Source organism: Pyrgilauda ruficollis, unplaced genomic scaffold (genome assembly GCF_017590135.1).
Source record: "Pyrgilauda ruficollis isolate IOZ18807 unplaced genomic scaffold, ASM1759013v1 scaffold45, whole genome shotgun sequence".
Taxonomy (NCBI): domain Eukaryota; kingdom Metazoa; phylum Chordata; class Aves; order Passeriformes; family Passeridae; genus Pyrgilauda; species Pyrgilauda ruficollis.
The window spans coordinates 4090530-4103195 of NW_024526044.1; the positions used below are offsets into that span (position 1 = coordinate 4090530).

At 46.8% G+C, this 12666-nt stretch overlaps 1 protein-coding gene across 1 annotated transcript; it reads right to left on the reverse strand.

Annotated features, from left to right (window-relative positions):
• Positions 1–4801: 4801 nt before the first annotated feature.
• On the reverse strand, positions 4802–5779 carry MC3R (melanocortin 3 receptor). Its single transcript, XM_041478495.1, has one exon. It carries the CDS (start codon positions 5777–5779, stop codon positions 4802–4804), a length of 978 nt encoding a protein of 325 aa, XP_041334429.1.
• Between the last annotated feature and the right edge of the window lie 6887 nt (positions 5780–12666).

The following is a 12666-nucleotide window of genomic DNA, read 5'->3' on the forward strand; positions in this document are numbered from 1 at the left end:
GGCAGGGCTGGGGGATCATGGACTGATTTGGGTTGGGAGGGACCTTGAATCCCACCCAGTGCCCCCCCTGCCATGGCAGGGACACCTCCCAGTGTCCCAGGCTGCTCCAAGCCCTGGCCTTGGGCACTGCCAGGGATCCAGGGCAGCCACAGCTGCTCTGGGCACCTGTGCCAGGGCTGCCCACCCTGCCAGGGAGCAATTCCTGCCCAAAATCCCATCCAACCCTCCTCTGTTTCTCTCTGAAGACTTGAATCACCCCGTAAGAGTGGGTTTTGCGCTGGATGTGGGGCCAGGGAGCTGTGGATCAGCTGCTGTGCCCCTGCTGGGTCTCAGTGCCCAGGTCCCCCGGTGTCCCTCGTGCTGTCCCAGGGCTGTGGAGCTGAGACTGGGCTGCAAACAGCACAGGGGTTTCCAGTGTGACACCCCATTTGTGGGGTCCTCCCAGATCACCTCAGTGGTTTAGGTGAAGCCACCAAACAGCAAACCCTGGTCCCCACCTAGGCCTCAACAAATAGAAACTTCTTATTTCAGTGGCAATGTAATGTTTGTACTAATGGCCTCAATAATGACCTTGTTTGACTGCAGAGTTCTGTGCCTGACTTGGTTATTTGCCCAGTAATACAAATGCTGTCAATTATGAAATATTTAGACATTATTGATGGGGAAATTGCCTGCACAGTGCTGAGTTTAATATGAAAGAAACAAATGTGTCTGTAATTGGCAGAATATGCTGTGCTGAGTTGACTTAGCAGGATAACTCATGTTCCTGGGAATTCAAATATTTGTCTTAAATATATGAGGATTTCCTAACACATCTTTGAGCAAATGGCAATCCTACAGTGTCTGTGAACTTCTTGATTTTCCTGCAGAAAAACTGACTCAATAAATCCATAATAATGATACCTTTAGATGCAAAAGATATAATTTACCCTGTAATTTCTTAGACCATCTGGGAGAAACTGCACATATCTTGTTCAGCCCAGCACTCTCCTCAAGGAAGAAACATTTCTTGTTATGAGCAGATGAGATGTTGTTTTACAAGCGACAGCTCTGCAAGTGGTGGCATTTCACTGCAGCCCTGCTCAGGGGCAGATTCCCAGCTGGAAATGCTGCTCTGGTTGCCAGCAGGGACCCTGGGGCCCTGCCCTGCCCGGGCTGGGTTGGGTTGCTGTGTGCACAGCCCCAGGGTGCAGGGCTGGGCAGTGGGGCTGGGCTGGCACTGCCCCTGGGTTTGTGTCTCCTGCTGCATTCTGTCCCTGGGGTGCCTGAGCACCACTTCCAGGGCTCCCCTCTTATCAAAATGTTTGTTTGTCCAACTGGTTGCAGTGCAGCCCTGTTCTTCCCTTCCTTTCCCCTTCCTCTCCCCTTCCATTTCCCTTCCTTTCCCTTTTCTTTTCTCTTTCCCTTTCCCCTTCCATTTCCCTTCCTTTCCCTTTTCTTTTCTCTTTCCCTTTCCCCTTCCATTTCTCTTCCTTTTCCCCTTTCCCTTTCCCTTTCCCTTTCCCTTTCCATTTCTCTTCCTTTCCCCCTTTCCCTTTCCCTTTCCCTTTCCTTCCCCTTCCCCTTCCCCTTCCCCTTCCCCTTCCCCTTCAATTTCCATTTCTTTCCCCTTCAATTTCCCTTTTCCCTTCCCTTTCCCCTTTCCCCTTCCCCTTCCATTTCCCTTTCTTTCCCCTTCAATTTCCCTTTTCCCTTTTCCCTTTTCCTTCCTTTCCCTTTCCCCTTCCCCTTCCATTTCCCCTTCTTTCCCCTTCAATTTCCCTTTTCCCTTTTCCCTTTTCCCTTCCATTTCCCTTCCCATTTTCCCTTTCCCTTCCCATTTTCCCTTTCCCTTCCCATTTTCCCTTCCCCTTCCCCCCTGGGTCAGTAGCTGTGAGTATTCCCTCTGTAACTGCTGTTTTGGGGTTCAGCCCCATGGTCCTTCCCTCTTTCCCTTCCCAGCAGGGCCAGCCTTGCTGAGATCCTGCAGCCCTGGATCCATCAGTGCCCCACAGAATTCCAAAGCAGGGCTCAGAGCTGAGGGTGTGCACCTGGGGCTGAACAAACCCACCCCACCTCCTGGATAACCTGGTGCCACGAGGGCTGAGGGATCTTTGGGGGGTTTTATGGATTCTCTTCCTGTCGTGTTTGCACATGGCACTGAAAGTTTGGCTTTTTCCCCTCCTTTTTGTGGAGCTCTGTGGGCAGAGTGGAGAGTTCCAGACCAGGAGCAGCTGGGACAGTGGGAGCTGTCCCTGCCCATGGCAGGGCTGGGACTGGCTGACAAAGGTCCCTTCCAACCCAAACCATTCCAAGATTCTCTGAACTAAGAGGCTTTTGCCCAGTGTTAGAGTCTGTTTTCAGTTTTGTGAGCCCCCGGACTGGTTTGCTGTGGTGTGCTGCTCTGACAAAAGCAAACATGATTCTCAGTGATCTCTCCAGATTTTATTCAGCAGAGTATGTTTTGCATAAAGGCAAAGCACTGTGTGAATCAGTCTTGCTAAAATTGCTTTTAAAAGAGAAAAAAGGAGGACATCAGAGAAATAAGTAGGACATCAGGTGCAACAAGAGCTAAATACACAATAACCTGAGGCAGAACATCATGGCAAACCATGCTCCAGAGTGTAGGGATACAGAACACTGAGAAAAAGCAGAGATTTTTTACAACAGGTAGGCACAGTCTTTGCACACCACAAAAGTTCTGTGGTTCCCCATGCTGATTTCACCTGCCTGTGCCACATCAGCTGCTGCAAGGTGTGACAGGCTGGGCTAGCAGAGCACAGCTTGGTACTGCTGAGCTGGGCTTTGTGACACACACATAAAGCTGAAAGCATTTGGCTCTGCCAGTCACTGGGATTGTCTTTGGTCTCTTCTTGAAACAGGAGAATTTTCATTTGTGCCTGTTCTGCTCCACAGTGAGGTTTTGCTTTTTTTTTTTTTTAATTTTAAATTTAACATTTCTAAAATGAAGGGTTATAGGATTGGGTAAGTGTTGGAACAGAGAGAGTGCTGGAAAGGGGGAAGTCTGGAGGATGTCTTTATGAGAGGAAGTGAGAGCTCAATTAGGGAATTTTGGGTGTGATCAGAGGGCAGCAGAAATAGGGAACGTGAGGTTGGTGTGTGGTGGGACAGAGTGTGGCTGGAGCATGGGGAGAGGTGGTTCTTGGCCCCAGGAGGATTATCCAGCCCATGAGATTGGGAGATGGGGCTGCTCCCTGTGGGGTGCTGAGGATCAAACCCAGGCCAGGAGGTGCAGAGTGGGAAATGTGAGTCTCCAGGGGCAGCAGGGCTGGGTCTGGAGCCACTGGCACTGGAACACCAGCACCAGTGTGGGGCAGAACTGGGGACACACGAGCTGGGGAAGCTCTGGATGCATGAACAGATTCTCACCTGGCAGAGGGCAGTCCCAGAAAAAAAATAGAAAAAAATCAACCCAGTAACTTCACCCAAAATAAGAAGGTGGGGGGAATAAACCAGAGTTTTAAGTCAAATGAGATCTTTGAGATGTTTGAAAGCATTAGACAGCTCTGAGGGTTTGGGGATCCCCCCCCACTGAATGCAAGGTAGCAGAAAGGTGCCAAGCAGCCTTTAGGATGGCTCAGGGCGTTCTCAGCCTGGCACTGGTGGTGCCACTGCCCGTGCCATGTCTGCAGCAGCCCTGGCTCGGGGACACTCTGCTGGCTGGAGGCCACCTGCAGGGTTTGTCCTGCACAAAGCAAAGACTGAACTGGGGTAGCTGCAGGTGCTTGCTTTGTGTGCCACTGGCACAGGGGCTTGCAGAGGGTGGCAGCCAGCCCTGGTGCTCTCCTGTCCCCAGGGCAGGAGCAGCCAGCCCCTGAGTGCAGGCTAGAGCTGAAGGAAGGACATTTATATTGTCCTGCCCCAGGAGATTTATTTCTCAATGGATAAAGTCCTCTCTGCCACACACTTCTGATTCCTTCCGGCTGCTGAACTTAGAGGTGGATCCTTCTAAGGACTCCCTGCAGCTTTTACACAAAGCTGCATTCAAAGTATTTTGCATTTTAGCTCTTTCTGCTGTTCAGATCCATGGATCTTGTTAGTGAGGGTTTATCAAAAGGAGGCTTCTGTGAGTTTTTACAAACATAGCAATTACTACACTGACCAGGGCATTCCAGCTTTAAAAAAATAATCAAAAATTCAAGGGTCTAATACTCTTCTATCACAATAAATAATGCAAAAGCCTTCACATGAGTCAATCCTGTCAGGCAGCTATTGAAGCCACGCTGTCACTGTCACTGTAGTGATAACTGATTTCAGAGCAAGAGAAATGTTTGCTTTCACCCTTTGAAAACTGTACTCAGGCTGCAAGCAGCAAAAATGTCAACCTATTCTTTCATTAAAAGGTGGGTGTAGAACAATGCTGTTATCTGTTGGTGTTTGGAAAAATAGCTTTCCACAGAGGTTAGCAATGAAATCTTTTAGAAAACACTGACTTGTTGGCAGTGGCATGGAGATAAAGCAACAGGCACAAATGAATGCTAGAGGGAATATTATCTCAGTCTCTAGAAAGTGGCATTCCCTTTCAGGATTCCTTTTTCCCAGCAAGTTTTTGAAGCTGTTTTGTAAGCCACTCTGGATTTCCTTCCATTATAACTATTTAAAAAACGTCAAATAATTCAGTTGAAACCGGTTTTCACTCTAAAAAGTAGGAAACAAGGCATCATGTAGGAGGCTTTTGTCTTTCCTGCACCCTTCCTTCAGGCACTGTGTTTAAAGTGAGCTGCTCTGTATCTCAATATATACATCAATATATTGATATTTATACACCTAGGGCATGTTTTTTCCACCCAAAACCAGGTGTTTACAGCATGCACTGTCCCACACTCATGCCATAGCAGCAACACACGATTTCTTTGAAAGTCTTCCTCATCTCCAGGCTCCTGAAGGCGTAAATGAGCGGGTCAATGACCGAGTTGCACATGATCAGCACCAGGTAGGTGTTGAAGTGTGCGGTGTAGCAGATGCAGTAGGGGTTCATGGGGCAGGAGATGATGAGGATGAGGTGGAGGAAGAAAGGCGCCCAGCAGACAATGAAGACCCCCAGGAGGATGGTGATGGTGACGGCCCCCTTCATGCAGGTGCGCTGCGGGGGCACGCCCTCGACGGGCAGCGCCGCGATGCGCTTGACGTGCAGGCGGGCAAACAGGAACATGTGCACGTACAGCGAGGCCATCAGCAGCAGCATGGTGAAGAACATGGTGATGAGACACACAATGACAGTTTTGCTCTCCGAGTAGGCAATGAAAATGATGCCACAGATGATGCAAGCCACCCAAATGAGCACAATGAGGGTCAAGGCTTTCTTCACTGTCATGATGCTGTGGTAACGGAGGGCATAGAAAATAGTGATGTACCTGTCAATGGCTATAACCAAGAGGTTGCAAATGGAGGCTACCAGAGAAATACAAATCATTGAGTCAAAAACATTGTCCATGTGCTGGATGAAGCGGTCGTCAATGACCAGGTAGCCGTTGCTGAGGATTGCGATCATGACGGTCTCCAGGGCGTTCGACATGCTCACCAACATATCTGCCACGGCCAGGCTGCAGAGGAAGAAATACATGGGGGAGTGCAGGTTCCCGTTCTTCAGCACTGCCAGGATGACAAGGATGTTCTCCAGCAGGCTGATGATCCCCAAAGTCAAGAAGACCTCGGCTTTGATGAAGACCTGCTCGCAAAATCCATCGCCGCTCCGGTTGGTCGGGATGGAGTCGCTGAAGTCCTCGGTGGTGTTGAGCAGCACGGGCTGGAATGAGAATGCAAAGCGTGTGGTGTTCATTGTCAGCAGAGCAGCTGAGCTCACCAGTGACTGGGGACCTGAGGCAGCACAGGTTAAAAAGAGGAAAAAAAAAAGAAAAGGGAAAACGAGTCCTTCCAAGCTGCTGCTGTGCATATGGGGTGCAATCAAGCAGGACTTTAGTCACTTTTACCAGGGCAAACATCAAACAATCTGCATTTACAGTGAATTTTATGCCAGGCTGCTCTTTCCTTTAGAAGAAAGTGAGCTCCAAAGCCTGTAGGCAGCAAACAGCTCTCTCTGCAGGGAGGAATCGGCAGCAGGACATGGCTGGGCTCAGCTCTCCCGGTGATGAAAAGCCGGGAGTTTCCCCGTCTGCCGGGGCAGCTGGGCTGCCAGCATGCTGCAGCTCAGCCAAGCATCTGTTGCTATTTCAGTGGGAAGAAAGGAGACGAGAACGAAGGGATTTATACATGCAAGAAAGAAAAAACAACTCCTACTTCACCCTGCGAGCAGAGCATTGGCCACTGGAGAGCGAGCACCTTTGTGAGTGACAGCTGGAGCACCTGGAGAGGCATCCCGGCACATCCCAAACCGTCTGGCGCCCTCTGCAGAGACCCAGCAGCGTGGCTTGGCCGTAAAATCCCTCTGCAAAACGGGCTTTTCATCCGGAAAAACTTTCTGCCTGCCCCGTGGGAGGGTTTGGGGCAGGCAGGATGCTCGTACGCCCTCCGTGCATCTTTGGGTAACCGCTAGGACTGGTCTTAACTGGGATTGTACCCATTTAAACCTCGGCAGCATTGAGGAGATTTTCATTTATCACATGTAAGCAGGCAAGCATAAGGCAGATTTTCCTTGCACTTCATTCCTTGTATATTTCTGTGGTGCAATTTTCTTAGTTTGATTTTTTTAAAAGCACTTGCTGATGTCTAATCTCTTCCCACCTCATGTTTTTGCAGAAATACTTTAGAATCAAGTGCAATGTCACTTATATTAATGTTTGGGGCTTCTGTTGCAGGTTTGTAGCTTTAAAAAGTAACAAATCTCTCTCAGTTTCATTGTGAGCTCGCAGAATTATTGTCTTGCACCCATAATTCAATACCAAGAGGCAGCACTTCTCAAATTTAACCTCCAGGTGACAGATTTACAAGGACAGTGTCCAGTGCAGCAATTTTAAGTGAATAAATAGCTGGGGATTTGCTCACCAAGTGGCACAGGTAATATGCTGGGATAGGAAGTCATTAAATGTGTTGCATCATGAATTTCTGAATGTATGTGACAGCAGGACAAGCTACCATTTGCACTGAGGTGCAATTTGAAGTGGAAATGGAATGTTGTACACCCAAGTGGATTAATGGCACCATCAGCTTTGCCATTAAGTACTAAAAATAGTGGGCTGGAGCCTCCTGTGTGATAGCAAACTCACACTGGCTCTGAGACATGTGCTGAGAGGGGGAGAAGCTGTGTCTGCATGAAAGACAGCAACATGTGAGCCCTTATTTCCAAAAGGGTTTCTCTGCTCAGCACTGGAAAACCTCCGTGATCTGAAATGTCACTAAATATTTTGTATTCTCCTTATTTCCAAAAGGATTTCTCTGCTCAGCAATGGAAAACCTCCGTGAACTGAAATATCACTAAATATTTTGTATTCTCCATATTTCCAAAAGGATTTCTCTGCTGAGCACTGGAAATCCTCCGTGAACTGAAATATCACTAAATATTTTGTATTCTCCTTATTTCCAAAAGGATTTCTCTGCTCAGCGCTGGAAATCCTCCGTGATCTGTCACAAAATATTTTGTATTCTCATCTAGAAAGTTGCTTCTCCTCAGCTGCCAGCTCCTGCTTCATGTCCAGGGATCCAGGGAGTGACTGGATTATTGCAATGTAAAAATAATGGCAATTGCAATTATTGCAAAGCAGGCAGGCTGCTCTCACATCCACCCCAGTGCTGCAGTGGATTTGTGTCCTGGCAATGCTGCTCTGCACCTGAGGAGTGGAAAATTGCCAGAATGATGTCACACAATCCTGTCCTCAGTCTCCTGGACAGTGAAGTCCACTCGTCTTGGACAGGAGAGCAGAGTAAGGGCAGAGCATTGCTCCAGTCCGTGGTGTAGAAAATGAAATTATAGCTTGGTTTGGGTCTCCTTGCCATCAGAACCTGGTGAAGAGAAGGTTGGAGAGTTAGGGATGGGAATGTCTGTGTGTATTCCCCGAGTTTTCCTTGTCCATTGCTCTTCCACCTCTTTGCCAAGGCCTGGAGGGAAGGAGCTGCAGCCTGGGGCTGCTCAGGGCTGCTGGCAGTGCAGATCCACCGTGGAAAACAGCCTGGCTGGCCCAGCCAAGGCTGGCATCTCTGGGCTTTGTTGGCTCAGGGTGAGTCAGGAAGCTCATGGAACATCTGAGGGTTTCCTTGCAGCTCTGGCAGTATCCAGAAAGTGTCACCATCTGCTGAAATCAGAGTCTGAAATGCCCTCCTCACCTCTCGTCCTGCATCTCTGACCAATGCTCCGCTCACAGCCTGCTCTCCAGGCACATTTGTTTGGCACCCAGGGAGCAGAGTCCTCCTTCAGCTGTGTTCTTGGTCACTCCCTGGACCCAAACCCCAAACCTGTTGTTTTTCCATCCCCTGGTGAGTGAACAGTCCTTGCTGCTGTCCCTGTAGTTGCTATGCAGCTGGCACTCCTGGAGCTCTCAATGTTTGAGTCCCACGGCCCTGGGGCCAGAGGCCAGGGGAGAACGAGTTCTTGGGAGAAAAAACATCCCTTGCATCATTGTTCACTCCCTCTCTGTTTCCCCTCTGTATCTCCTTCCCATGTTTTATTCTTTCAGCCTCCAGGCCAGAATCCCTGACCTGTTTTGTTCCCTGCAGATGGAGAGGAAATGTGTATTTCAAAAACCTGGCGTGACTCAGGCTCTCACAGCTGTGCTCATCAAACAGGTAGGAAAGAAATCTCTGTGGGTTTGGCTGACAGAATCCCCCTTCTCTGAGTATTTCTTAGAAGCTTTCACACCCCCAGAAGTTTATAGGGACAAGGGGGGATTCTCATGCTTGTTTTACTTGACCCCTAGACTGATTCTGACTGCAGAGGAGCTTTTCAGCCCCCAGAGAGATTTACTGGGGGTGGGTTCTGGAGATGGGCTTCAGGGTCTCAGCTGAGAAACAGAAACCTTTTGGGATGCACCTCGAGCTCAAAACTTTTCTGTGTGCAAACTCCAGCACTTGGGTGGGCTGCTGCAGTTAAAACCTGTTCTCTAACTAGGGCACTTTTACTGAGGAAAACACCCCCTGTCCTTCTATAATGATTGTTTAAAACCCCACAAAAATGATGTTGAAGGCCCAGATTTGACAATATTTATCAGCAGCCTCATCCTTTTTAGAGCGTGTTCAGGGGAAAATTCCCCTGTGCTGTTCTGTATTCGGGGCTCCTGAGCTGTGCCCCTGCCAGGGATGTGCAGGACCCAATTCCCATTCCTTTCTTGGCCAGAAAAGGTGAGACATCCCGAGCACAAAGCTGGATTTGTCAGTTTTGCACTGTCAGACCTTTCCTTCAGCAGCAGCCTCTGATCCAGCCCTGCCACCATCTCTGCCTCTCTGCCAGGGCTGCCCTTCACTGTCTGAGGCTTCCAAACTTGAAATTATTATCTAGCCCAAGAATCTCTAACAAAAGTTTTATGTGCTTCAATCATAGCAGATGGATCCTTTGAAGAATCCTGAGCAATCCTTAAAAAAAGGTCAGGACAACCTGCCCCGAGCCCACAAAGATGCAGTGGGTTAAATGTGGAAATCAGATTTATTGTGATGTCTCTTACATTAGTCTCATTCATGTTCTGTCCTAAAATAACTCCTTTTCTAAGAAAAATAAGCTGTAAATAAGAGGATGTATGCACAGTCAATGAAATATTAGCTGTGATGAAGGGAAAGCAAAGGTTTGGTTGTTTTGTCTACCAGAAGAAATGAACAATTTGCCCAGGTAAAACCTCTGCCATGTTTTACAAGGCAGTTAAAAGCAGGGCTGATTTTTTTTTTTTTATGCTGTTATTTCTCAGTTGTTTCTTCATTAGTGGAACTATTTAATCTTCAGGGAAAGGTAAAGAGAAAGTAGCATTTACTGCTCAATGTGGATCATGGAATTTCCTAAGAGAATTCCCCTGTGATGTTGTTGAATGAAAAATCTTGTTTAACGCTTGACATGAGACTAGGCTGATAATGGCTGATAAATGTGTATCACTTTCCTTTATTTTCACTCTTTTTAACAACAGTTTCTGCCAGACAAAAGTGGCAATTTTAAAGGAAATTAGAGGATAATAAGCAGATATTTTCTCCCATGCAGCAGGGAATTATTGTTGTCCTGAAGTTTCAAGTAGCCAAACCAGTGAGTGAAAAACTCCTGAAGACCTTTTCTCTGTGTTATTCTTTATGGGAAAGGACTTAAAAGATGAAATATTTTCTCTCAGCAAAGCAAACGATGCTGGTTTTGAATTCTGTGCCCATTTCTGGAGTGTGCACTCGGGTTTGATTGGGAATATCTGTGAGCCCAGGCTGGAATTCACCACCTGGGCACTTCACAGAGGCTGCTCAGAGCTCTGCTGACCTCTGCTCAAGGGCTGCCTCAGTAGAGTTTAAGTTTTTGATAATGGAATACTTGACAAAATAAAGGAAACTTCAGATCCTGAAGAAACTTCAGCACTTGTAGAACATGAACTGCTTGACTACTGACTTAATTAAAGAAAAAACCTCTTTACTAATTTTCACTGGAACACAGATCACTCATTATGATAAAGAGCAGAAACACACTTTGGGGCATTTTCTATGATTATATAAAGTGATTATAAAATACATAAAATTATATAAAATGATTTCTAATTCATGATAACTCAAAAATTATCTGGACTTAGGAGCATCACAAGAACCTGGCAGGTGAGGAGATCAAAGTAAACACACAGGTGATTAAGTTCTGTCCAGTGAAATGCTGTGTTTTTCTTCAATATCTTGAGGTACCAGCTTTCCAAGAGCAATTTTTGTCCTGTCAGAGTCACAGGCTTCAGGATCACTTGCAATATCAGGTATTGAATACAATAATGGAAAGATTTCCATGCTCTTCCTCCAAGAAGTTGTAGTTCCTACAGCTCCCAGTCATGCCCATAGCTGATAATGTTATTTTCTAGTCTGAGGCAAGGATGAATCTGACACCAGCTGAGGTCAGTGGAAGTTAAATTTGTCTGCACCACATTGCTGGCACAATTTTCACAATGGAAAGGTAAATCCTCACCTTACCCAAGGAGCTGAGACCCTGCTGAAGCCAAGCACCAGGAGTTTGCATCTTTGGGATGTTATCCACTCAATTTTCCTTCAGCAAGTGGGGAGGCAGCCTGCCAAACTGTGATTAGTGAGGAGAAGGAGCACGAAATCCTGATTGCAATGAGGGGGCTTTCAGATGAAGATTTCTATAATTTCAGCCAGTTAAAAGGTTAATTTAAGCAGACTCAACTTTGGGACATTTTGGACAATTTTCCTTCTCATCCCTGCGTAAAAGGAGACAAAGCAGACCTGATTGCAAAACACTCCCCAGCACCTGCAGGTGCTTCTCATGTGAAAGGGATTTTAAGGACTTTAGACTAATAATGCTCAGTGTCAGTTTTGTTCTCTCATTTGCAGAGTGAGAGACAAGCAGACGTGATTGATCCAGCTGCATTCTGCTCTTCAGCTTCATCAGGGCCAGATATCCCTGGGATATCTTCCTCATCTCCCTGGAAGCTTCCTGAATCTCCTTGCCCTGTGCTGCTGGGGCTGAGGGATGGGTGAATTTGGCATTTTCAAACCCGACTGCTGCTGCTGACTGACCTCATTCCTGTACCAGAGAGAACTGAGGGATTTTGGAGGCTGGAAAGATTTAAAGATGATTTTACTGAGCTGTGCATGCTGTGGGTGGAGGGATATTGGGACCAATGGTTCTGCTAATGCTCAAAGCTCCTCAGTTTGTTGCAGGACTTGCAGTGCTGCAGCTTTCCAGACAAGAAGGACAGAAAAAAGCCCCACAATGAGACCCAATCCTTTAATTTTATTTACCAGTTAGGCCTAACTTCTGCCTTTCTAATTTAGTCCAAGGGTTTCCTGCTCTGTTCTTTTTGTGTGTGGAAGATGGTGTCCTATGGTTATAAAAATTCCCACTTCAGTGCTTTTATCTGCGCTGGTTTTGCCAATAACTTCTAGGACAGAGAGAGACTGGTTATTTGTTATGGTTTGGGGATAACAAGGAATTTGCTGCCCTCCAAAATGTTGCTCCTCAACAATAAAATGGGAATTAAATGTTCTTCAGGGTTAGAGAGTTTTGTTATTTTTTTTTTTTTTCCAGATTCTGCAGTTTGCAAAGGGAGCCAGCTGTTTTCAGTAATGTCAGACTACAGGGTGACAATACAGAATATTTTCTGTCAGAAACAGAAACGCCTTGATTTAGAAAGCAGAATAGATTTGGAAAGCCAATATGATTCATGTAACCTTGAATGAATTTATTATGGAAAACAGAAGTGACAACTAGCTATTCTACTGTTTCTTTCCTTCTTTTTAGTTTCAGTCGAAGAGTACAAGGTTATTTACACATCTTTGAGTCTAATAATAATCTATAGTTAGGTGTTTCTGAATAGCACATTTTCCCATTTGGCACAAAAGGAGAAGCTGAGGTTAAAGTTTTGTTTGCTCTGAATATTGTCTTGAAAAGAAAAGGGGGTGTCATGAAAAGGTTACATCTGTCACTCATCCTGCACCACTTCTGATGGCAGAAATAATGGAATTGCAGCTGATTTCACACCTTTGTGGCTGCTTGGAAAGCTCCCAAAATGTTCTGCAGCCTTGCTCTTCCAGGCCAGTGCCCTGGAGGACGCAGGTGCCAGAACCTCCAAGCAATCAAGCCTGACCTGAGGAGCTCCCTGG